At 45.2% G+C, this 27,206-nt stretch overlaps 1 protein-coding gene across 1 annotated transcript in view; it reads right to left on the minus strand.

Moving 5' to 3' along the window:
- Positions 1 to 27,206, minus strand: part of ttll12 (tubulin tyrosine ligase-like family, member 12) — a 52,447-nt gene that overhangs the window by 17,801 nt on the left and 7,440 nt on the right. Inside the window, exons 6-10 of the mRNA XM_006633101.3 lie at positions 21,904 to 21,980; positions 19,931 to 20,047; positions 15,750 to 15,944; positions 4,529 to 4,640; positions 974 to 1,125 (exon numbers count right to left, since the gene is read on the minus strand). Coding sequence (XP_006633164.2) covers positions 974 to 1,125; positions 4,529 to 4,640; positions 15,750 to 15,944; positions 19,931 to 20,047; positions 21,904 to 21,980 — 653 coding nt within the window. The remainder of the gene's footprint in view (positions 1 to 973; positions 1,126 to 4,528; positions 4,641 to 15,749; positions 15,945 to 19,930; positions 20,048 to 21,903; positions 21,981 to 27,206) is intronic.

The following is a 27,206-nucleotide window of genomic DNA, read 5'->3' on the forward strand; positions in this document are numbered from 1 at the left end:
CCATATCATCTGTCTTTACCTGTCAGGCTGTTCAGCGAGACGCCCATCTCCAAACTGCATTCAGATGGTTTCTTTTTCATATCGTTCATACAGAACGACCTACTGAGGGTTAAAATTTCAATTCAAGCAAGAAGTAATCTTCCGAGCGAGAAGGAGAAGAGACAAATCAAAACCAGTTAGTGAGTAATGAGCCATGAATTAATAACTTTTCACAACATTTATACGGCACTTTTGGCACTTGAAGGATCTGAAAGTACTTCCCATACAGGAGGGGACACGATATCACCCTCCCCTGAAGCGCAGCCCCAGGGCACAGCAGAGAGAAACTGCCTCACCAGCTGAATTAAGGGGGAGGACAGACTGCTCAAATCCAGAGTGCAGTTCAGCGAGAACACCTGGGATAACACCTCTGTGCTTATAAACAGTGCCAAGCGATTTTCAATGACCAAGCAGTCTGGACGTCATGCTCTATCGGACAGTGGGCCCAGGCACAGGCTGGGGCACTGGATTAGAAATAATAATAATAATAATAATAATAAACTTTATTTTATATAGCGCCTTTAAAGGTGGCTTCTCAAAGCGCTTTACAGGATGACAATAACAATAAATAAGAAGACTACAACAATAAGAAAATTTCACAAGATAGGACACAATTATAATTACAACAATAATAATAGAGGAGACCGTGGAAGATGGTATTAAGAAGAGCAGAAGGGTGAAGAATGGAACCAGTTAAGTAAAGGCTTTTCTGAAGAAGAAGGTTTTGAGTCTCAAAGGTTTTGAGTTAAATCCTGGCTCAGAGGGAAGAGCGCCACCTACTGGACCACCCACGTCACTCACAGAAGCCACCTGGTTTTCCTTGGGGGGCCCGCTCATTCCGGCTGGGCTCCGGACATACTGACACCCGAGCAGCTCAGGCTCCGGGGGGGTGGCTGAGCCCCAGCAGCAAGCCGGCCGCGCTGCGCTCCCATACCTGTTGGAGAAGCGCAGCCAGAAGACGTCGTAGGCGTACAGCTGCAGAGGCCTCACGGACCGCAGGAGGACGATGTATCGGATGTCGAACTTGACCAGCCCGACGTCCTCTCTCTCGAACAGCACGGGGCTCTCCAGGTACTTGCACACGACCTGGTCAGGAGAATGAAACGGCTCATCAGTCCCGGGGTCTTCGCCGGCGGGCACCCCACCCAGGGCATCCGCGCCCCACAGCTCCTTTCCCCAGACCCCCAGGGCGGCGCCCCGCCTGTGAGCAAACTCCCCACGTGAGCAACAGAAGGACAGGGCCTTCACCGAGTCTGTCCTGACAGTCGCTGTGGCTGCCTGGTTTGGCAACCTGAACAAACACAATGAAAACAGCAGCACATGGCCTGCCCCTGCACAGGTATCCGAGCTGCGTCCTTCCTGGCAGCGCTTTAGACTACCTAGATTTAAATGGAATAGAGCCAAGTTATCTTTTATTCAATTCAATTCGAGATGTTTTATTGACATGACCGATGAGTACAATCAGTGTTGCCGAAACAAAAAATAAAAATAAAATCTACAGACATTTACAACAAAGACCTACCATAAAACATTTACCTATACTGTAAACATATGGAGCATTTATTCCCAAGGCTTTTAACTGGACAATTGAGTGCATGTTACAGCTTGAGGAGACTGAGAAGTGTATCTTAGATTTCAGATAAAGTTTGTGACACTTGGCAGAGTAAACACTTCCAGCATCAAAGCAGAGAGGATGTTTGCTGGGATGTGGGGGTCCCTTGATCGGAAACCAAGGTAAAGTTGACCTTGGCATGCCTGGGTAAGTTGTGGGTTAATGATTGCTAATGAGCAGTGCAGAAACACACACTATAAGATCGCACTAAGAGGGCAGAGAGGAAGAAGGATGGAGGACAAGAAGAGAGGAGATTGAACTTGCAGCTTGCTCCAGGCGAGAGCCCCTACTTCATAAACATCCAAACAAAACCAGATTGGAGCCAGGTATGTGAACCATGTGAGAGAGAGCTGGTTATTCTTGGGTTTCCTGTGTAAAAGATACCTCGGTTAGAGACGTCTTCCTTGCTTAGGATGCATTTTTAGAAAGGGTAGAATTTATTATTTGGCATCTGAGGTGCAGAGACAGATTTGCATTGCATTAATTTAAAAAGCAGATTATCTCTTATGCATTATGTAGTTCAGGTGGGGAGCTGCGTCAGCATGCGGAGGCTGCAAAGGAACAAGTAATAGGTTTATTCCCTGCTGAAAAGAGAAGAAAGAAAACACAACGTTTCGGCCGTGGAGCCTTCTGCAGGCGTGGAAGCCTTGGAAGCAAGTGTGAAGAAGGCCTAAACGTTGTGTTTTCTTCTCTTTTCAGCAGGGAATAAACCTATTACTTGTTCCTATATATCCTATGCAAAAGAATGCTGTTTAGACTATTCTCATGAATTCTCATGCAGAATATAGACCATTTTCATGCAGGTTTTGACTTCACACTTTTCTTCACCCCTCTCCACTTTGCACTTCCTGAGTGGCCTCTCTGCCTCTCTGCCCCTCCTGCCTCCTCCCCTCTCCCAGCTTTTGTTCTCTTGTGCTATTTAATCTTTGCTGTCTGCCCTGCCTTTCTCACACCTGAAGGCTCCACAGTCGAAACGTTGTGTTTTCTCTCTTCTCTTTTCAGCATAGAATAAACCTATTACTTGTTCTTATGCATTATTATCCTCTGTATGCATTATGTAAGATTTTCATACTTAATAGAAGTCTGGGGTTTTTCTGGGTGATTACAATGTTAGGCCTCTGAAATGCCTTGTCTGTACTGTACATACAAGTAACTTGTGTGTTGTATGTTTTGTTGTGTGTAGTGTATTGTCATTGTAATAAATATTTGTTTAACCAAGTGTGTCCATTCAATAGGAATGCGACCTACGAACGTAAGTGACCAATTGTATTAAAAAAAACGTATCTCCAGCAAATAGGGAGGGAGGAGAATGTGCGAGATTTTGGAACACAGCCAATCTTGTAAGCACAGGAAAACATAGAAATGTGTACTACGAACGCTGGCGATCTTGTGAGCACAGGAAAGCGTGATAGATAACAGAAAACATATTTAAGAACTGTTCTAGGTTAATTTGAGAAAAATACACCGAGCGTCTCTTGTGTTTCGCTACCATGCACATTAAATAAAAACTTTTTAACTTCTGAGACGGACTCCTGAAATGGAAACAGGGAAAAATGCGAGCTTGCAGATTGCTAAAGCAGGTAAGCCCCACACTATTTTTGAAGAACCTTATTTACCGTTGGCAAAAGAGCTGACACGTATTATGTGTGGGAAAAAGCTGCTAAACAGCTCGACCTGCTGCCCCCTCTGAAAGACACGGTCATTCACAGAATTATTGATATGGCGGATGATATCAAAACTACGCTGATAGAGCGCGTTAAGATGAGCAGATGCTTTTCACTGCAATTTGATGAGTCTGTACATGTTGTCGATTCAAACAGTTGGCTCGTTTGCGTTAGATACGAGTTTGAGGGCACGTCCCATGAGGACTTTCTGTTCTGTAAGCCGCTACCCACAGGAACTACAGGAGAGCACATATCTCAGCTTCAGAATGAATTTATCAAAGAGAATGGCTTCAACTGGATAAAATGTGTCGGAGTTTGTACAGACGGTGATGACAAGCCGACACAGCGGTGTAGTTGCACGAATTAGAGAGGTTGCTCCAGAAATTAATGGACGCACTGCAGCATCCACCGCGAGACCTTTGCCGTCAAGAAAATGCCTGACGATTTAAAATCTGTTAAGACTCTGTTGTGAATTGTATCAAGGCTCGAAAAATTAATTCACATCTGGTTTGCTCGACTAAACAGGCTCACCCTTCTCACTGAAATAGTGCTTTTTATTGTTCCTGTTGCTGCAACTTGTGCACATAGGTCCTGTGCTTTTTATTGTTCCTGTTGCTGCAACTTGTGCACATAGGTCCTGACTCTCTGTGGTCATTAAAAATCCCAGGGTGTTTCTCGAAAAGAGTAGGGGTGTAACCCCGGTGTCCTGGCCAAATTTCCCCCTGGCCTTTACCAGTCATGGCCTCCTAATACTCCCCATCTCTGAACTGGCTTTATTACTCTGTTCTCCTCCCCACTGAGAGCTGGTGTGTGGGAGCAAACTGGTGCATCATCCAGGTGAGGCTGCACACTGGTGGTGGCGGAGGAGGGGATCCCCATTACCTGTAAAGCGCTTTGAGTGGAGTGTCCAGAAAAGCGCTATATAACTGTAGGCGATTATTAATTATTATGACAGATTTCACAGGATCTGAGCACAGCCGCTAGCATGCAGGGCATTACAATAATCCACTGGGGTTGAAATCGAAGCAAACCGAAGTCACGCGGAGACCGCGAGCCCTGATCTGGACTAGAACTCCGGCTGGCTGGAGCTGGGTGCATCACTGCTCGCATGCCTGCAGGGCGGAGGGATGCCAGTAGGCTGATTTCCTGCCAGGGCCACGTGGGCCAAACAGCCTCTCTTGACTTGCACCAGTTCTTATGGAAATGACGTTACCTTTGGGGTGCTTTCCCTTTGTCGGATGATGTAATTCAGGTTATCTGTGATGTGAGTGTCCAGGCCACGAGCTAAGTTCCAGGGTTTGCAGATCCAGTGGTTGTCTTCTCCTCTGAAAAACACACTCATACCCATAAGCCAAGTGTGCGCTGTAGGGATGTGATGGCTACATTTAACTGGGCTATTAAAAACTGGAGCGAGAGTGCTTTATGGCTATTAGGAATCAATTCAGAGAAAAATAAATAGAAATATCTGTACATGGACTTGAAATATACAAATATATTATTAATATATATTATTAATGTCACAGCAAAACATGCAGCAAACTAAGAAGAGTAATAGCATGTAATTGATCTATCTCAATACAAATGGCTGATTCCAGATAGGGATCACAAAGACAGGAATTATTCGAGGCAGATATGAGTCAAAGAGTATCTTGTGCTCATAACGCTGTAGCAGCAAGACATTTTATTACACGAAGAATTGAGTGTTATCAAGAATTAATAATCTTTCTGTCGCTCTCACAAAGCGGCTTGGGCCTCTGTGTTAAACACCAGGAATGCAGCTGAAAGGGGCCCCTCTGATGAACAGTGGGTAAGACACTGTAAAGCTGTGCAGGTTCTGAACCTCCCTACTGAAAAATGGTGCAGCGTGACTCATCTCAGTCTGGCGCTCAAGATAAGGGGGTCAAAGGTCACCACTCATCACCAACAAGGAACCGCCTGGGTGGACGTCAACATCACATCCGATGACATCCTAACCAATCAACCAGCAACTCATTTCAAAGTTTTGCTCCCTCCTCTTCGCTCTCCTTGACCAAGCATCGTGGGCCTCTGTGTAAAAGCCTAGGAATGGAACTAAAAGGAGCCCCTCCGATAAGAGGGCTTAGTAAAGCTGTGTTCATTCCGAACCTCCCTCATGAAACATGGTGCAGCGTGACTCTTCTCAGACCAGTTCCCAAGACAAGGGGTCAGAGGTCACTGTCCGTCACCCAAAGGATAATCGACCAATGAGGGACCTGCAAAGGTGTATTATCAAGATTATACCTGATAACCCTCTAGCCAATCACACCTGTGATTTACTACTTAATACAGAAGTACTCAACTCATTTAATTGGTTAGCTTACTGGCTTCTCTTCTCTCCACCTAACCATGCAGCTGGAGTCAGGACTATACCTTTATCCCCAGACGACAGGCTGAGAGAGTGAGCCGGTCAAGAGCAGGATGTTGCCCAAGATTCTCTCGGCAACAGAAAAAAAAATTGTTTCGCAAACCAAGTGTATTTTTTGCCTGAATGATGAAATTTTCTTGATATTATAAACGTTCGATCATATTCAGTAAAAAGCTACAGCCAGGACAAACCGAGTTTCACTCACTTGTGGCTATAGACCCAAGTACGTGACACTGGCTTACTTGGAAAGGTGTACTAAGCAACGCAAAGCAAAAGCTCTCTTTTCTCTCTCTGACACACAGAGCAAGCAGCTGAAGAAATCAGATCTGGGGCAACACAGCCCATCCCACTTCAGTGTGAAGTTTGAACTCATCATGAACGCTTGGCCAACGGATGGTTGAGTGTAAAACTTCTATATACACATTACAATTCTCAAGAGTTAAAATATTATTCCAAATACATTTGATAAACTTTGGTTCATGATACTAAATGCACATTTATGTGTACATGAGAACATAAATGAGATTATATGAGCCTGAAATAACCTATGAGTTGACAACAAATGTTAGAATCGATGCACGTTTTACTTCATTTATGTACTGTAAATCCTGAGTGAATGATCAACTAATTGTATCACAGCAGAAAAATTGACAAATATATTCTATTACTCTTGTAAGTTTGGTACTGTAGTGTCAAACAAATGACAAAGGTCAGGTGTCTGTGAAGCAGAAGTCCCTTTATTCATATGCATATGGAAGTCCAGCTTGCGACCACCAGACTTAAAGAATAAGTAGCTGAAGATGGTCCTTTATACCTTAAAACACAAAGAGTTACAACGACATATTCTAAACAAATGATAAAACAGCAACACCTGCCAATTAATTATATCTAAGTTGCAGACTAGACAACAGTTGGTTCTTTTCATATTCTGAGCTTACCAAATACATGCCCCTTATCTTACTGACCAAGGACAGGCAGCATCTTTATATACATTTGAGCACAAAACCTACGTCAAGCCACTAGACTGCATAGTTTGCAAAAACATACAAAAACATGAAAATGATATTATTATCCCACTTCCTGGGCATCTCTCTTATCTCCTCATTCTTCAGTCCTCCCTTAGAACATTATTGTTCTACCAATTATGTTCTACTTCTAGATAAGAGATGTAGAAACCTTTCCCAGGAAGTCATTCTTGACCCCTGTGTTCCCTTCATGGCGTACAATTAGCACAGAAGCAGCAACTCTAGTCCACATGTTGTTCAAGCAGGATATTAACAATATGATCATTATGAATAATACCAGACCCACAAATATGTATTGAACCAGAGACCCTCCCCATGTTCCCAGCACAGACTGTAGCCACGCACCAATGCCCCAATCATCTGGATTATAATTATGATATATTTTTATTGTTCTTCATCATAAATGTGCTGTGCTAAGTCATTAATGTGCTCATAATTGTCTGGAATACAAGTACTGCTTAGTCTTTGCTCACCTAAACAGCTGTCTGTCACCTTAATAGAGGATGGTCTAGAACTGTGATTATAGCAGGAAGCGTATGGTTCGTTCCATTCCAATACATTTAAGCTACACTCAGACTAAAAGCAGAACTATTTACCCATGCCAATAAACCTAAATAATCACCTCTATCAAAGGGGATTACTCCCATGAGCATCTTTTATAGCAATACAATCCCAACATGAGCTCTGATTATTATTTGTGGCTGATTGATAAAGTATGGATTCCATATCCCCATTTATCAAAGTAAAGCTCCTTACACTTAACAGGCACACTGTCGGCCCCCCTCAGGAAGCTCAACAGACACAGAAACAGTAACAACATAATAATCAATGTTCACTCAGTCTCTGGTGCAGTGGCTCAGTGGCAGTGCAACGCGTTGATCCAGCGATCTCATCCTGTCACTCAGATGGCAGAGTCGTTAGTTAGTTGCACTTGATATGGTCCCTCCCCAGTGGGGTTGCAACATCTGGCAGGGTACATCTTCCTCACCCACACCCACTCGCCAGGTATCAGGTCGTGTCTTCCCTCTGCTGGAGGGGCCCAAACGTCCAGCACCTGTTCACCAGCCCCATGCACCACTTCAATTAACAAACTACAATACTACAATAGAGAATTAGCAAATTCAATGATCCATTAGCCAGATTTGGTCCTCCAGGAAGTTTCGTTGGTTGGCCCATGATGATATCAAACAGGCTCTTTTACACAGATCTGTTTGATCCAGCCCGCAGGCTACATAGGCAGAGCATCTACCCATGGTGTTCCTTCAGTCTGTTGTCTAGTCGATCTTTCAGAGTTCTGCTCCTTCATTCCACTGTTCCAGCAGACTGAGGGTGATCCCAGTCCATCACCCCAACAACGCAGCCACAGCCTGACACACCTTCCCTGTGTAGTGCGTCCCTTGATCATAATACAAGCGGCAGGGCAGTGCCCACTGAGGGCTTATCTCCGTCATCAAGTGTTTGCTAGACACCGAGGCAGAGGCAGCAACCCACTGGGTAAACAGATTATAAGAGCCCAGGTTTCCCTTTACAATCGTCAATTTGCCAGTGCATGAAAGGTTCCTCAGGCCTTTTGAACTGTTGCACCCGCACCTGAACTGTAGTTGAGTTCCTTTGATAAGCATCACGTCAAGATAACACATAAGTGGTTACTGCTTCAAACCAGGTCCCCACCCAGTTTTGGGTAACCGGCACACCATTTGACTCACACCTGGGTGTCCGACAGAGAGCCTTTGTCGAGCTACAAAGGGCATTAGGCTGTGAGGGCATGCAGGGCGTCTGGTGTGCTGTCAGCACCACACCCCATCATCATGCAGCCCCACATTCTTTTCTAACCATGTCCTTTTCTCTGCTTTAGAGGCCTCAGCCTGACTGTCCTGTAGCTGTCCCCTTTTCACTAACAGAGGTCTCACAGGGGTCTCTGACTCCAGCTCTACAAGTACTGCTCACCCGACAGCTACATCTGCAAAGTTGTTCCCTCGAGTTAGTGGAAACATTTCTTTATTATGTGACTTACACTTTACCACAGCTACTTCAGTCAGTAGCTGCAAAGCTTCTAACAGTTCGGAGACAAACCCAGCATTCTTAACTGGAGTCCCTGCCGTGTTGAGGAAATCCCTATTCCTCCACCGCCATCCAAAATTGTGGCATACACCAAATGTATATATACAGTCTATATACATCGCTACAATTTTCCATTTAGCATATTTACAAGTTTCAATCTTTGTACAAGTTTCAATCTTTTCATTCGATCTGCTGGTTTTACACCAGATTATTCACAGTTTATACAGCCAGGCAAGTAGCCTGCACAACACATAAACACGGCCCCTTGGCCACCGCATCGAGGGGTCCTGAATAATAATAACCCACCAGACGATGTCTATCTCCATGCTCCTGCACCAGCACAATGGCTCACAACCCATTTCTTTCACTTACAGACAGATTACATACAGATGATCTGTCTGAGAAGGAATTCACCCTGGCTTTATCATGTAGTTGGCTTTTTTCCGTCTGAAGATCTAATCCTTGGAGTAGCCTGGCCTTATGGATTCCCTCATTAGGTAAAACAATCACAATATCACATAGCTCTATTGAGGTAGTTCACATAAATGCTATTTCATACAGGAATTCCTTATAAATGCTGCAGGGCATCCCAGCCCAATAGGTCTGGGGTGTCCCCCCACCCACATCAGTAGTTGAAACTGTACATCTTTTCCCAAGCAAACTGTGACAGCTTTTATCTGCTTTAAACACAACCCTTGCCACCTGAAGTAAGAGACAAGATGTAAAAAGGGTTAACTTAAGTCAGTTCTGCCTGAAAATTAGACTTCTAAGCAACAGGGGTTTATGGCAGGAAAGGGGGTTAACTGATAAGGATTCCAGATGCAAGCTAGGAACCCCCTGGGGGCGTAATCTTAAACTGACCATTTGGCCAGGGTCTCTTAACTGGCCAAATACCATGACACCCCCCCCCACCCTTACCATAACACCGAATGACGTCCGAAGCAGCAAGGAAGGACTATACAACCTAAAAGTTTGTACCGGCACATCGAACAATACTTAGGTTTTCTTGTTTCTTGCGGGAAACAAGACTTCGGCTTTATTGTTCCTTGCATGCAATAAACTCATCTGTTTGACTTCATCTCGGGATCCAGAACCTTATTCTTACAACACCCCCTTCTCCTGTAATAATAATAATAATAATAATAATAATAATAATAATAATAATAATAATAATAATAATAATAATAATAATTGCTTACACTTATATAGCGCTTTTCTGGACACTCCACTCAAAGCGCTTTACAGGTAATGGGGATCCCCTCCACCACCACCAGTGTGCAGCCCCACCTGGAAGATGCGACGGCAGCCATAGTGCGCCAGAACGCTGCCCACAAATCACCACTGTAGCCCCCTGTTACCCATTAGAAAACTCTTTATGCTGTTTAAGTCTAAAAACAGGACAGCTGTGCTCCCGTGTCCCCCAGTTACTGCACACTGTAAGATTATTTCACTTGCATATAAATACTGAGATAAACTTGATAAGCTACAAAGGGGCTTACTAGATTAAATCTATTATTTCACGTTACAGCTTCTGACATGTTCTTTAAATGTGAAATCAAGCCTCTTTCTTACAATTTCTCCAAAAAACACCCTTTTTTTAGTAACTGCACACCAGCTTATTAGTAGTTTTGCCTTTGGGGTTTTGCGCCCCTCTCCCCCAGGGCTAGTTAACACACCCCCCATCTGGATATGCCCGATCAGGAGATTTATCCCAGTCCTCATTATTTTCTTGAAGGGGTCTTATATCTTGGCATAATATTAAATTGGTATAATAATAACAACAATAATAGGTATAATTGTGACAAACTGGCGGCTCCTTTTACCTCCCATTCGCAGCGCTCGCCCTTCTGCATACATGCATACATGCGAGTTATTAAATCAAATCTGTCTCCGTCCTAAGTAATATCAGGAAAGCATAGTTGTTCATTCTTGGCAACATCAGGTTTTAACCCACTCAAGTAAATTTGTTTTATTACTGTGGAAGTATCTTCATTCACTTCCTTTTCATCTGCTAACCCTGAGTATTCTATCCATAAAGCTATAAACCTTTCTGTAAAATCTGAAACATCCTCACTTCCTTTGCTGAAATGCTGTTCCTTTTCTCCAATCAGTTTTCGGTGGGTAACGCTCTTTCAAGAATCTCCACACTAATTCCCACCCTTCTCCCACGTTCTTTCTTAAGGCGTTCTATTTCTTCTTTTGCTTTTTCTTTTTCTGCATATATAACTTTGTTACGTTCAGCCATTGCTTTAAGCTTTCTCTGTGATATTCTGTTGAATTCTCAAATATTCCTCTAAAATAAAACCCTTCTCTGTTTATTCTTATCCCAATGTTCGTACACTTTACTACATTCCTGTTCAGACTAAATTCCGTCTGAGAGTCCATATTTCTTTTTAAGTTTCACTTTGCAGTAATCTAATCTCTTTCTTTCTTTTCTGACACCCAGTCAGACACCTCCACTAATTTTTCTTCACACCAAACCATTTTCTCGTCTCCCCCGCGACCCCGCGGAATCCCCCAGTCGAGACAAACTGACGAACTATCACAATTCGGGAACACGGACCAGGTTCCAAATCCTGGCTTTAATAACACACTTGAATCGAGTTACCACCCTCGGCTCTTCTGCGAGTACAGTTCGAGTTACTACCCTCAGCCGTATTGCCGTCGTGTACCAGGATACAACACCCGGATTTTTCCGCGTATCAGGATACAACACCCGACCAGGATACAACACCCGGATTTTTCCGCGTATCGGGATACAACACGCGACCAGGATACAACACCTGGATTTTTCCGCACGGGCAGGGTGAGACGCTATTCCTTCAGCAATCCCTCTTTTTCTACCCCACCTTCACAAAACAGGCGTCTACAAACACATACATCATAAACTCATTTTTCTTTTGTACTCGCTTCAGCTTCAGAAAAACCCTCGACAGCGACATGGAGAGGAAAAGGGACTTTTTAGAAAAGAGGAGTCCTTACCTCTTTTTAGAAGCGGCTGCCTAATTTTTTCTCTCCACCCCTCTGTCAGAGTCCCCTCAGCTGGGAGTACCCTGCTCGCAGCGCCAAATTGTAGTGTCAAACAAATGACAAAGTTCAGGTGTCTGTGATGCAGAAGTCCCTTTATTCATATGCATATGGAAGTCCGGCTTGCGACCACCAGACTTAAAGAATAAGTAGCTGAAGATGGTCCTTTATACCTTAAAACACAAAGAGTTACTATGACATATTCTAAACAAATGATGAAAAAGCAACACCTGCCAATTAATTAAGCCTCTAAACTGCATAGTTTGCAAAAAACATAAGAAAAAAAAGAAAATGCTATTATTATCCCACTTCCTGGGCATCTCTCTTATCTCCTCATTCTTCAGTATGCACGTTCTGGTATGCCATCATCAAATTCAGAGATTGTAATTTATTTTCATTTTAACTGATTCCTAGTAATCCATGAGATACTCTCATCATTACAGCTCCAATTTCTAACTGCTCCAGTAAATTAAAAACCCTCAGAGCACATACACAGAGAGGCAGAGAATTAGTTTAGCAGTCTTTGCAGTTTTCGAGAAACTTTTAAGGGTGGTCCAATGTCTGACTGTCCCTCTGATTATGACACCTCAAAAGCCAATAGCAGTATCAATTCTATCAACCCTCTCTTTTAATAAGTGGAGAATGTACGGCGTACCCCTGATAGGACCGAGGTCGAAGACAAAGTGCACCCCCCTACTCTCCGACCTCTTCGTGGTCGTGACTTTCTAGTGCTTGGCACTGTTTCACCACGTGAGAATATTCACCCTCCGTGCACAAAGCCAAAAATACGAATGATGTAGTGTTTAAAATCGAAGGGGTTTTTAGTGCAACTCCCACTGAATGCCACGCTGTCAAAAATAAAAACCCACCGCAGAACCACCACTTTCGGCAGCGGCCCAGAAACAGTTTCCATGGTGACGCATGTAGTTTCCGCGGGCAAGCTGAGAATGATCACCAGCTCACAGTCAATGGGGTGCCAGCAATGCCTCAGTGTGTCCCAGTTTGACCCCTGGTGTCACTCTAACTCTTGGCAGTACAGTACAGGCAGGTACAGGTACAGGTAAGGACAGGTGAATTTGTTGTCTACAATGAACATTTCAAATGGTGCACGATCAGTTTGAAGGTTTAGTCCATTAAATCTCTTACAGCCAATCAAAGGAATGTATCCATACCTGCGAACAAAAAAATGAATAAGTATAACATATTGTGCCATTAACCTTGAGCCTGGGCGTTCTAACCAAGACTATTTCCACTGAAACTTGCAGATGTGTAAAAGAACTTCTGCAAATCAAAGGCAGCAGACAGCCTGAAACCAGGGCGAAGGAGAAGTTCACTCAGCTGCCCAGTCCTGGACATACGGGATATGTAAGAATGTGGGGAACAGGAGAGGGAAGAATCAGCAGGGTAGGTATTACACCACACTGTGCGAGCCACGTGCGCAGACGTGTATTGTTCAATTAAAGTACTGCTACTTGAAGCGCTACTTGGACGAGATCACTGTGAGCAGGGGGTGCTGAGACACTCCCGATGCAGGCTGTATAAAGTCTGCTGGATGTCGTTATTGTGCCGAGAGGACCCTTTACCTTTACACAAAGTACTGTGAGAGGAAGGTCTCCTGGCCCGCTGTATCGGGTAATAATGCTGATCAACGCTGCACGACTGTGTACCTGCCTGGTGTTTTCTCAGAGGTCTCCCACTCGAACCCGGTACTCCAATTTCCTCTGCGTTCATGTCCATGCCATGGGGGTGGGGGGTGGGGCACTTTTATGTAAAAGCTTTGCTCGATGCCTGTTGGGGTGGGCGCTATTGGGAATGTGTCAACCTGCAAATGTGTGCGTTTTGCAGAGCTGGGTGATGAGTCCTGAAGTCCTCCTCTTGACGGTCCTGATCGTCCTTCTTAACCTCCCTCTTCACAGGCATCGGCAGCCCCCCTCGCTTTACTGGCGACAACCACAGTTTTCTCCTGAACCCCCTTCTGACGAAAGGCAGACCTCAGCCTTTCTTTATTAGTTGAGGCGCTGTAAGGTTTCTCACCATGTCTTTGGAGATGTTTTTAGCTGCTGATGTCACACCCAGTTTAACAATTTCAAATCCACTTCGCAGAAGCAGAAGCGGTAAGGCTTTTCTAAACAGGGCTCTGAATTCAGTGCCTATACCTTCCTCATGTTGACCTTTATCTGCCTCATAGCGGTTTACAAGTAATCCTGAAAAGCCCAGTAAATCACACCCCAGTTGGGTCCTTTCTAGTATTTTTTTGTACAAAGGAGGGTCTCCTCATTTATTACAGGTGTTTTTTAAAGGTTTTCTGCTATCACAGTTTGGAAATGCAACCTGAAGATGACCTGGCCAAACACAAATGACACAAGCTGCTTCATACTGACTTTACTTCTGCAGTGTTGGTGTCAAAGTGTTCAGTGCTCACTGGTAAGCAATAAGGCTTGTCCTACAAAGCTGTGACAAACTCACTCCTTTCATTAACCCACATAGTAAACACAGTACCTAACGTGCCTAATAAGTGTCATATATACACTGATGTCCAGTAAAATCTGTATAAACAAAGGTTAAATTGGTGCACATAATCATTGCAGGCACTGTAAACACAGCGCTCACCAGAGCAGGAAATTCCAGAGAACACCAACACATTGGAGACACAGAAGATGTCATTGCAGAACTTCTCATAAGTCTGTTTGCCCACTGTCCCATTGTGCATAAAATTCAGACAAAGGTAACTTGGATTATTAAGATCCAAGTAAGGTGTTAAACCCAAATGACATGCAGCAGGAGGTAATGTTTTCCTACCTCTATATGTTATGAAACCTAATATCCTCAGTAGTTTGCATCACTGATTAGCTTCAGGTATCTGCTAATGAGGATGCATTTAAATCAGATGTTGAATGCAAGATTCCTCAAGAGAGAAATTCACACAACTCATCAACGTCATTTGAATAACCACACAAAATAACATCTCCAGGCTTTATTATATAACTCATGGACCTGTCTGAATTTCCCTTTGTACCTAATGTGTTAAATCTGTGGGTAATGTATCTCTATCAACCCCACTGCCCTCCATGTCGACTGGTTTTGCTCAGTGACATAAGAGCTGATGTTCTTTGAAAACATCTTTGATGATCATAACCTAAAAAACCACTGTTATTTTTGTTTTAACTCGTGGTTTATCTTCAGCACTGATGCCCTTAATGCATCAACATCTTATGCATCACTGCTGGAAGTCAGTGTGGTTTTACCGTGTCCCTTATTTCTGCAAAATACTGTGAGCTGCAAAATACTCTGAGCTGCTGGGCCCAAGAAGGGGACATGGCACCTGTCACTTTTGAAAATGATATGTACTACTAACACCACACAGCCATTAAAGAGCAGAGAAGGGTTTGTCCACTTAGAGCTGCGCGGCTTGGGTGACCTGTAACCCCAACTGCACTGGAAACACCTTTCAGCTACATCACAACCAGGCCATGCAGCTCAGCTGGACAGCCACAGCGTTTATGACAAGAGGAAACCAGCCAGTCCTTTAGACGTCACCCCTGCAGGTGACCGCAACGCTGTTCGGCTTCAATAAGATTTCAATAAGATTTCTCATCAGTGCTTTCCGTGCTTTGGACCTCAGACCAGGGGGCCTGGAAGACCAGAGCGTCTCCATCTCCCTCCGGCAATAAGGTAATTAGTTCACAAACTTCAACTCAATTTGGGGAAAAAAGAGTTTTCCCGTTATCGGTGAAGAATTCCATCACACTGCAGCCTAAGCAAAATGGGGTCGTTAGCAGAAGGTGTTGCACGGAGACATCAAACGGCCCAATCTACTGACACATACAAACAGAAAAGAAGGGTGGCATTATCTAGAAAAAATAAGTGAGACATCCCATGACCAAACAGGTGGAAAGCAGGAAGCCCAGCTCCAGTCAGGCAAGCGGAGACGGGCGTACCTGTCCTGGTTCTGCTGGTAGTGGCTGATGAACTGTGGCAGCTCCGTCTGCAGGTTGAAGGTCCGGGGGAGCCATGGGGCGCCCCGCCCCCCCCCGGCCCGCCGCGCCACCGACGCCAGGCAGTCCTTCACCGTGACGATGGTCTCGCAGGGGAACTGGTTCAGGAGAACGTGGGGTCGCTCGCCACTGAGGCTCCTGCAACACCAGCAAAGCGTGTCAGCAACGAGAGCCGGCCCGGGGAGCACGGAGCCCTTCCCGCTGAACAGAAACCAGGAGCCTTCGGGCACCTCGGATTCCTGCTGTATCCGGGGCACACAAGGACCTCACCACCAGGAGGAGGAGCACCAGGAACTGCAGGGTGAAGACAGAATGACAGACTCCCTGAAAACAACAAGCATTTGCAAGGACACCTAACGCGTCAGAGGCATATCGCCTCCTGCTGGCAAACTTGTGAAAGACTGTCCGATTGTTTGTCTCCAAGAGAAGGGAACAGACACGTCTGTGGTGGAAGACGGGGACCCGACCGCAAACCTGGCGTTTCTGTCTGGCCTTACTGCTCACCTGAGTGACCCAAACCCTTAGTTGCAGAGTGACCAGCTCACTTGGAGAGTTTATCATGGCTAGGACCTATATCAAGCTACTGTTTAAACTGAAGTTCTGTGCAAGTAACAGTGGCTGTATTGTACTCAAATCAGAGAAAAAAAATCAAGAATAATTTCTTACAAATGTCTTTGCTTGGTCAAGATGTTGAACAATGTGAGTCTTGCATCATCTGCTTCCTGTCTTTCTCTGTGTGCAACCTGCAGGGGCCCAGCAAGGCCCTGTGCAGCTTCACTTTTCTCTCCGGCTTTCACAGGGAGAGACGGGAGAGCAACTGGCATGGAGCCGTGAACCTAACTTGGCCTTGGCATTGATGGGAATGGGAACAACAGTGGATCTCTTCCACGGAGGGGGGGCGATTTGTAAATTTAACGATTTCTGAAAAAGCAAACTAATAATATCCAGCAACTGGTGTTGGAAAAGCACTACAGAGTCTCTTCATCATTTGTCATCATTAAATCTGTCACAGTTCTTCCCCTTGTGTCAGCTCACATTCTGAGATGCGCCTGTGCCGTAGAAGGAGTGGATTTTAGACTTAGTTCAGTTTTTGTTTATCTGGACCTGGCTCTCATGGAAAATGAGTTGTGTACCATCCTGCTCAGGGAAAACTGGGATATGTTTAGAAATACTATAAATGTCACTGGTACATCAGGCATGAAGCGATTTGCCAACTTTATCAAGGTTCTGTCCTGCATTAAGGCACAAAGTGTAACACAAGAAAACAACAATGAATAACGAGATGAATGGTATCGATTAGCTAACAACCCCACAGGCAACAAGTGCTCTAATCCTTCTCCCCTTGTTTGTGAACTCTCTCGTGTTCTTATGTAAAAGTTAAAATTAAGTTAATTTCTAAAGGTTACAAGAGACAGAACTAAAATCTGGTAAAAACAAAACATAAAGGCAACTCAAAGAGCTGGATATTTAATCCAATGAAAACTGCCGACAAGAGGACAAGCTCTATCTTTCTCCTCCTGCTCAAACTGTCTGCCTCACCCCTGGCCCCAGCAGGACTCTAACAGCACTCAGCACTGGTGTGTGTGTGTGTGGGGGGGAGCCCTGTCACCTGAGGACACTGCCCATGGGGGGTGTACTGCGGCAGTAAAGAGCGCTTTCCGCTCCTGTGAGCAGTGAACTCTTAACCACAGCGCGGTGACGTCAGAAGCAGAAAGAGAACAGGAAAGAGCAAAGACACGCCGGCCGCACCACAGCGACGGGCTCGCTCCTGTCCGAGAGCGGAGAAAGAGCACCCGGGGCGGGGCGGGGCGGTGCTCCTCGGTGCCCTGAGCACCAGCTGCACCCAGCAAGACGGCATGCACACCGAGCCCTAACCGCAAGCGCCTGCAGACATCAGCACAGCAGGCGCCCGGAGCACAGGGCCAGCACCCAGCCGCACCGCAGAACAGAGCAAGAGAGTCACACACTGGGACTGGAAACGTGAACTGGGTGGCTTGTGCAACAAAAAGCAAGAACATTGACAACTAAGACACTTCTCCAAAACACTGCAATGTAGGAGTTCTATTCTGACAGGCCTTTTGGTTAAAACTGCCTTTTGATTGTTGTGAGTTATGACCCATTCACACATTAGGACATACATTTACAGGAGCAAACTCTAGAGGCGTGCCTCGCTCGATGGGTACAACAACAGTGTGCCAGCTTGGAAACGGACCCGCAACCTTCCAGTTCTGAGTACAGAGCTCTGGCCAAAAAAGCACTTTAAAACAAACTTGCAAAGCCTGTTATCCTGAGTTTTGACTTCAAAAAGTATTATGAACCTGGTATTGGTTACTAAATAATGCTTAACAACTGAATATTCAACAACTACCAAGAATGAAACAAAACCTCCTCCAATGTGCGGAGAGCTGGAACTGAACTAGTTACCTGACAGACCAGTGACTGGGATATAAACGTCACGTCAACCAGCGACACATACCTTGATCTGAAGCTCAGTTCACCAGGGATTTCTCCCCTGCCAGAGGGAGCACTGAAGGAGAAGGCGAGCACAGCTCAAGAAGGAGGCTCTAAAATATCAACCCCACCCACAAGCATCCAACTGCGAAATCCGAAAGCATAATTCATTTTTTATATGCTAATTCTCGGCTAAATTATACGCAAACAGGGTCTTGTGTTTCATTGTGTTGTAACAGGCAAATAAGTTCTGGATCCCGAGATGAAGTTTAGACAGATGAGTTTTATTGCATGCAAGGAACAATAAAACCGAAGTCTTGTTCAAAGTACCGGTACAAAAATTCCAGTTTATATGGCCCTTTTCTGCTGCTTCTGAGTAGCTCGTTACCATGGTAATGGGGAGGGGTCACGGTGTTCGGACAGGCCCCCAGGCTATGACCACTCTTAATGGTCAGTTTTAGGTTTCCTTCGTTGGGGGGGGTTCTAGCTGGCATCTGGAATCCTTATCAGTTATCCCCCTTTCCTGCCATTACTCTAACCCTGGAGTGTCTTGTGTCACAAGACGTCCAGTCCTTGTGCAGAAAGGAATCAGTTAACCCCCTCTTCACATCTTATATCTTTCTTCAATTGTTCTACTGATGATGCTCAGATTTATGTTACAGCTCCTCCTCCCTCTGATCTCCCCCCCTCTCATCTCTTATCTCTCTTTTGCGTGACATCAAACTCTGGCTGACATCTGAAGCTGAATAGTGACAGAACAGAAATTCTACTGGTAGGTAGGAAATCTCAGCTGGAAAACTCAAGGGCTTCTCCACCCACGCATCAGCCACAATCAGGAATCTGGGAGTCACACCTGATCCTCTCCCGTCTTCGAGTCTCAAGTGAAAAATTCGATTAAGACATCTTTTTTTCCCTCATTAGAAATATTGCCCACATCAGGCAATGTCTATCAGTGCCTGACTCGTGCATCTATAAGCCTCATTATCAAGGCTTGATTTCTGCAATGCCTTACTCCTTATGTGCCTTATGTGCTCCCTAATTCTCCTCTCAACAAGTAGCAATGTGCCCAAAACTCTGCAGTTTAGACTTCTAACTAACAACAGGAACTGGCAGCTTGTCACTTGTCTAGTCGTTAGTCTCATCACCAGAGCTGTGCTGAAAAATATAACTAACTCCCACCTCACATTTTAGCTACTGCTCAGGTTACTTCCTGTTAATTTGTTAAGCATGCTTATATTGTTTTTACTGACTGCATGATAAACCCAGCACTTGTCTACATAAAACAATCTCCCAAGTGTTTGCCCAGTCTTGACATTTGCTCAAACTTGACTAGTTTAATACTTTAACAGAATCTTGATAACATGAATGAAGAGCAGTGTTCCTAGTATAAGTAATTACATTGCCCCAGTTGGAATACTCATTTGTACCCTCTGTTTCCTACTTAATAACCAATTCTCAATCCAGACACTTGTGTTTCCTTCAAACTGTGGCGACAGTGGAACTCATCGTTTGCACGTAAAGCTCCTTGAAGCCGACTCGCTCGCTCCCAGACCGCCCGTCATGTTTCCCTCTCCCACCGTTACGCGGGGCTGCCACTCGGGAAACCGCCACGAGCAGGGATTGGAAACGGGTCCGACTGCTGCCGTGACCTCCGGCTCCAGGGCAGCGCCTACCTGTAGTCCCGGATGTGCGAGTACATCCAGAGAACGTCCGCCTCCGGCTCCTCGTCCGTCAGCTCGAAGCGGGGGTGGCTCAGGTTGTCCGAGACCTGCCTCATCTCCGTGTAGACCCTGCAAGAGGGGACGGTCTCTGTGAACATTTGAAAAGGGCTGCCTGCCATTTCCAAAGGCAACATCCACGGGCCAGAGCTGCTCCTGGAGTCAGGAGCGCTGAGTGAACAGAGAGTTCACTGACCCCCCCCCCAGACAGGACAACGTTCACAGGAATCACCCCCAGCTCTGCTGGTCCCCACTAATACAGCTGGGAGGAGTGGAGCCACTGGGGTAAAGTACCCCACTCAGGGAATGACAGCAGTGTCTGCAGCAGGGACTCGAACCCACAACCTGCCTGCCCCTCATGAAACCAGAGACTGACCCACAAACCGCTCCCCTCTCTCTTTATACAGTTATGCCAAATTCACATTATTCTTTAAAAACAGGTGGATTCAAGACTGCTTTTCAAAGAAACCACCCAAATGCCCAAAAAGTACAGGAAATCTTAAAGCTGAGTGTCACGTTCTGAGGCAGGCAGTCAGGAGAGCCCCAAAGACGAATCAGACCAGAGACAGCAGAGAGGTGAATTTCTCCCTTTATTTCCTGATTCTCGGTGAGCACAAGGGGAGCTAGACAAGCAGCAGGAACCTCAGAGGAAAGGAGCACCTGATGTTAAATACACTGTCAGGTGGGGTGGCTGGCCAATTATTCCTCACCTCTACCTAACCTTCTAACCCTAACAGGTTGATGGAGCCTGCTAACGGCTTTTACATGCTGAACTATAACCATCACGCCTGCTTGATCACAGAGGGTTTCGCCCCTGTACTTACCCCCAAATGGTGAATGTTTACCCAAATGGTAAATGTTTACACTAAACTCCTGATGACAAAGGAAGGTTTCTATTTCCTCCAGTTACATCAAAGACAGGAGGGGGGGAAACGTGTATATATAAGTTCTGTAGGACCATATCCCCTTTGAGCTACGATAGGTACTATAACTATTATGGTCCTTATTGTAGTTTCTTGTATGCATACAATAAAGCTTGGCTGGACGAATGAACACTTCAGGCTCGAATTTCTTGGTTTCTACATGGTTAATCAACTGCGTTATGCAGTAATTGATTATCATTTAGCCATCCCATCTGCATCCCATAATACCTTTCCCCTAGCCTTCCTCATTGTCATCAAAGGAACTTATGACCACGAAAGGAGAATAGTGTGGCACCCCTGGAATTCAGGGATGATGACCTTGGCGTTCTCTTCTTGAACTGAACCCCCTCCTTGATGTTTACACTAAAACCAGTCTCTTCCAGTCCTTTGTCTGTATATTCTGGTCGACTACCCACAAAGTTCCCTCCATCAGGGCTCTGTGATGTCTTTCTTGACATCTTCCCAGACGTTCCGGTGAGGAATGTGGGATTTCAGCTACACGTGCTTTGAGATTTAAGCCGGAATGATACAGGAGTAATACACACATATGGATAGAATAGTGAGCAATAACAAGATAGTCAACAGTAATCAATCAGCAGAGCAGCTTCGGGGGTTGTCAATACTGATGAGGGGAACATGTCATATTAGATCTATCCAGCCCCTTCAAGAGAAACAAACTTATAATTTTGTAAATCAAATGTAGACTTGCCTCAAGCTGGGAGTATTTTATCGGTGAATTTTGTGAATCTGCTTCCTGGATTGTTGCAGGAAAGAAGGAAAAACCATCATCTGTAAGGAGAACTTGGGAGTTTGGGGGACCTTCCATGTGGACCACCAAAATCCATGCAACTAGTTGTTATGGCAATGAAGTACTTGACTTGAACTTTCATTTTGTGCAAACCGGGATGAAAAGCAGTGTACAAAATAATAGTATTATTACACTACAGTACACTGAATTCAGACATTCAAAGCAAAAGAGTGAAAAATATGTTGTAATGAACTTACTTCAAAATCTTGTCTTCAGGGTAAACCTGGGGCTCAATCTGAGCTGGAAGGGTCTCCTTGTTCTCCCGTGAGATAGTCTGAGTCACGAAAAACAAAACACAAACATGTCACTCAGGGCATGGCTGTGGCACATGCACAGCAGACACGCAGCAGACACGAAGTGAAAAAACCCTCTTGGGTTACAAAACCAGGCCCAGCGCCACCCTGTTCGCCATGAGGGGCGACTCCTAGTTCAACAATGGTTTCAGTTACATCTCGACACGTGTAGATATGTTGTCTCAATATCGCCTGGGCCATGCCAGTGGAAACCAAGTCAGGCTGGAGAAGCAGTGACCAGGGCTTCCCGAAACATATTCAAAAAGGGTTGTTCTCCTAAAAATCGATGAGGGTAAAGAAATTCTCAAGAGGGCCCTCCAAAACTTTCTCAAATGTAAGAAGATTTTGTTACGGACAGTGACATGAGGGCTAGTGTTCAAGAGAGGTTCAACAGAACTATTAAAACACAAAATGCTGAGATACTTTCACCAAAACAACTCATTCTGGAATATAGATGTCCTGGTAGACCTTATTTACTCTTAACCATGTGTACCACAGAACTATTAAGTGACCTCTGGCTTCTGTCACACGTAACTTCCTTAAGGTCTGGAGAACAGTCTATGGTAAAAACGCTCAAACTTTTCATTTAATAAGGGCGACCACATAAGGGTGTTCAAAGTAAAGGGGGTGTTTTTGAAGGGATATGAGCCGACCTTTACAGAGGAGATTTTCATTGTCACAGAGCAGATCCCAGCTCTGAGCCTTATTACAAACTGCAAGACTATGCAGCTGAGGACATTAAGGGGTCCTTTCACACAGAAGAGCTACAGAAGAGAAACCTGAATGTTGACCATGTCTATCGTAAACAACACACTGGCTTCCGGGGGGGTGCAGTAAAAACAAACAGCTTTTGGTAAAGTGGCGTGGGTGGGACGATAAATTCAATAGTTGTAAGAGCTTCAGAGGTGAAAGAAACTCAGGGAGATGAAAATGAATTCCAACAGATTTTATGTAACACTGGCTAGTAATTTATCCTCAATACCAGCTCGTGCTTCATAGACCGCTTTGCAAAGGCGATTCAGCTGGACAGGTGACGGGAAGTGGGACTGGCAGAACTGCACTAATACTAATAACAACAATAATAATAATAAACACATTAGTGTTCAACAGGTGGGGATCATGTGTGTTAAAAAGGACTGGAGACCCGGACATTAAAGAAAATGCAGAAAGTGGTGTATGACAATCGAGTACTGCAGGAAGATGACACACCGCCACCATACAGATATTCACACAATGAATATCAGGTTAAAGAACCAGCTTTCATGGATTTCTTTTGTCTGGACCTTTGAACTTTTGAAAAAGTTATTTTATAAAACTGCTCCTGAAGAACCTGCAAACATCACCTGCTGTTGCAGCCAACGGCAACCTCTTTACTCCAAGTCCCTTGTGAAAGTTCCCCACATTCAGTGCACAGAAGGCTCCGACGGCCAGTTACTGCTGCCTCAGAAATGGAATTTGATTGTTGTTGATGATTTGACGGACTCCGCGTGTGAAAACAATGAGATAGAAAGATAGAAACTTTTTCCCCACGATGTGGCCTACGTATTCAAAAATCCCACTCAGTCTGTCGGCATGTCGTCACGTGTTCAGTGCAGCCTGGCTCTCTTACAGCTCCTGATGAAAGCTGGATCCCGCCAGCAGAAAGCTCTTCTCTGTGGGGCCTCCGACCTTGGTCAGACAATCACGGAAACTGCATTGAACACCTTCAAAAGGAAACACACCTCCAACTGCTAAACAGTCTGGGGCCCTGAAGAGAAAGCATAAGCTTATGAAGACTCTGGGGCAAAAGGGTGTTTCTCTTAAAAGAAAGAGACTCTTATTTAACCAGTCCGGTGTTTTTATTGGGACATTATCGGGCGCTGCCGTGCCGTTCGGCGATTAGGGGAACCGAGAAACCGCTCGGTCGGCTCCGAGAGCGGCCTGCCAACGAGAGTGCTGTGAGAAAAATGCCGACCCGTAGGCTGGATGAGGAAATGAGCGACATTCTTTAACACAAGCATCTGTCCGAATAGGAAGAAGTGAAATTGTGTAGTCAAGTGTTACAGAGGTATTTGACCCTAGTACGCTGGGAGGCTCCAGAAAAAGGGACTGTAATTCTTGTTCTGCCTGCTTGTCGCCTTGACCGCAGTCGACTGTGGGCATGTTTAAGACAGTGCATCTCAAGAGGTTCAGGAAAATGCTGAGATACTGTTAAAAACTATAGCGCACAGCGGGCCATTAATAGTCCAGAATTAAAAAGGAGAAATTGTGGACAAGGGTTCACCTGTTGAGGGGTCTCGCATGATTGGTCTGGTCAGCGCACTCACACAGCAGCAGTCTGTGTCCTGGGACTTTACTCACCAGAACTGGTAATGGAGAGCTACTGGGAAAACTCAAGGCAGTGCCCGGAGGATATACAGTGTCTGTTAAAACTTTAAAACCCACAGCTCATCTGGCAGCTGCTACCCAAAAAACAGTGTTTCCGAGACCCTCCTGGCTCTCTTAGGAATATATTTTAGGTTTTTATTTCTGAACAGATGTGTATAACCACTGCATTGTTAATAATGCTTTTCTCAAGAAAAGAATTGTGTTTAAAAGCGTGTTAAAAATGTGTTGAATGCAATCAAATGTAAAAAGATTGTCACGTATTATTATATGCTTTCAAGTATTTTTCAAATAATCACACAGATAGCAAAAATAAGATTATTTTCGAATGGTTTAAAAGGGTAAGGGTACAAAGTAAACCAAGTGTACCCCCTGGCCAGGTCTTCACAGTCCACTGATGGGGTTTGTCCTGCATCAAGCACTTACCGGCTGTTTGCACCAGGCAAAAATATTCACAGACACTGGTATTATTTTTGTATTTCTGCAAAAGATGCAGTCTTGTTGCTTGAAGTTGGCTTTGCGGCCAGAATATAAATGCAGGACCTGTCTTTGGTGGCTGAAAAGCTGATCAACACATTTGTGTTCTCTCGAATTGACTACTGCAATGCTCTACTCGCTGGGGTATCTAAATCTACTCTGAACAAACTGCAGTATGTCCAAAATTCAGCAGCCAGAATCCTGACCAGGTCTAGTGCAAGTGTTCACATTACTCCTATCCTGGAGTCCTTGCACTGGCTTCAGGTCAAATTCCGCGTAGACTTTAAAATCCTCATGCTCACCTATAAGGCTCTACATGGCTTAGCACCTCAATACCTGTCTGAACTATTATCGCCCAACTCCCCACCTCGCAACCTCCGCTCTTCAAATTCTGCCCTCCTGTTATGCCCCCAAGCTCTGAAACTCTTTGCCCAAGGATATCAGAGAGTCACCTTCTCTAAACTCCTTCAAATCCAGACTCAAAACCTTCTTCAGAAAAACCTTTATTTAACTGGTTCCATTCTTCACCCCTCTGCTCTTCTTAGTACCACCTTCCACGGTCTCCTCTATTGTTATAATTGTAATTGTGTCTTATCTTGTGAATTCTTCTTATTTATTGTTGTAGTCTTCTTATTTATTGTTATTGTCATCCTGTAAAGCGCTTTGAGAAGCCACCTTTAAAGGCGCTATATAAAATTAAATGTATTATTTTTATTATTATTAACATCGGTTCAGGATGTCGTTGTCACTTGTTTGTTTCATGGTATAAAAGACTAGCTCATGTAACTGTTTGAGGAGTCTGGGTCCTAAACGCCGGTCTCCCATATGCATTTGTAACAAAGAGACTTCTCCAACACAGATACCTCTCTGTCATTTGTACGGCACCACCATCCGCGTACAAAGCCAAAAAGTTAGTGTTGTAATGTTCAAAATTGAAGGGGTTTTGAGTGTAGCTCCCTCTGAATGCTGTGTTGTCGACAAAACCCCAGATCGTTACTTTGGGCAGCTGAGCGAGAAACGGGTTGTTTTCCTGGTTTCACACACGGCTCCCTGCAGGCAGGCTGGAGAGATTCATCTGCAGGCGGTCCAGGGGTACTTGGCGTTGGCCGCCAACAGCGCTCCAGCGCGTCCCAGCCTGACTCCCGGAGTCACCCGGACTCTTTTAACAAACAAAGATGCTGAGGGTATGTTCAGCTTGTGGTCTCTGGCACTGCTCACCAACGAGGAAGTGTCTCTGTTGTGTGCAGGCTTTATTCTCATAAAGCTCGTCATCATCCAGCGGGAGTTTGTCCTGAAAAAACAGGTCGGCGTGGATAAGCCAGTTTCTGGCTTAACGTTGTATTTGTCGTCCTTTTTTGGAAACCAGGAGCTCCAGGTTTCATATGGCGCCCTTTCCAGAATCCTAGGTTGGGGTCCATCCAAAGCTGTGTACTCATGTTGTCCCACAGTGTCTTTGCAAACAGACCAGTAGAATACTGCGTCTTCAGGGTCTCTTCACTGTAGTGGAGAACAGGCTCTATATAGGCCTTGTAAGGGGAGTAGTTATTGCTCTGGCCAGACCTTCTGCCACAGTGATGTCAACCTGACAGACAAGGGTGGCAAGGGGTTAATTCTCCAGGCCCACACGGGCTGCTGTCTCAGTGTCTCCACCGTCTGCCTCCATTATTTTACAGGTCAAATAGAGCAGCCCGCTGTTAAATCTAAATAATCTTCCCCTTTTGTTTGTTATGAAAAACCCAAAGGAGCATTAGGGCCGTGAGGCTGAACCTCTATGTAGAGGTTCTCCATCTCCGACTCCGTGCATGCCGCAGGTCCGCAGCGTTTGAAATAAGTGTCGTCGGCTTCAACGAGACGCGGTTCTCCTCTCGGTCGCCCTGTCTCTTTTACGGGAGGTCTGGCCTTGTTGGCCCCTCGTGCTGAAATGCTGAGGTCCGTCTTTTTGCCTTGCCTTCCGGAGGCGGTGGTGTCACTTTAGGCATTTCGCCGTGTCTATGGCGACGTCACGTGCAGCTTGGCCATTTCAAATCTCCGTTTCAGAAAAGGCCAGGCTTTCCTAAACAGGGCTCTAACTGGACCCCCTATACCCACGCCGTATTGGACCGGATTCCACGAAAATCCGGGCAATACGTATCCTGCTTGGTTCTGGCAGCAGCTTGTGTACAAAGAAGGAGCTCTGCAGCTCTCAATGACCGTCTCCTTTTAAATTTCTGCTGATGTCACAGGCCGGAACTGCAGCTTGATGGTTACCTTACCAGACGCGGATGGCACGTGCTCACAAGGATCTGTCTCTTGTTCAGCAGCGATGGTGTTAATAATAAGGTGTTGAAATGATCGACGCTCACTGGTTGAGTAACGGGGCTGGTTGC

This window comes from Lepisosteus oculatus, chromosome 7 (genome assembly GCF_040954835.1).
Source record: "Lepisosteus oculatus isolate fLepOcu1 chromosome 7, fLepOcu1.hap2, whole genome shotgun sequence".
Taxonomy (NCBI): domain Eukaryota; kingdom Metazoa; phylum Chordata; class Actinopteri; order Semionotiformes; family Lepisosteidae; genus Lepisosteus; species Lepisosteus oculatus.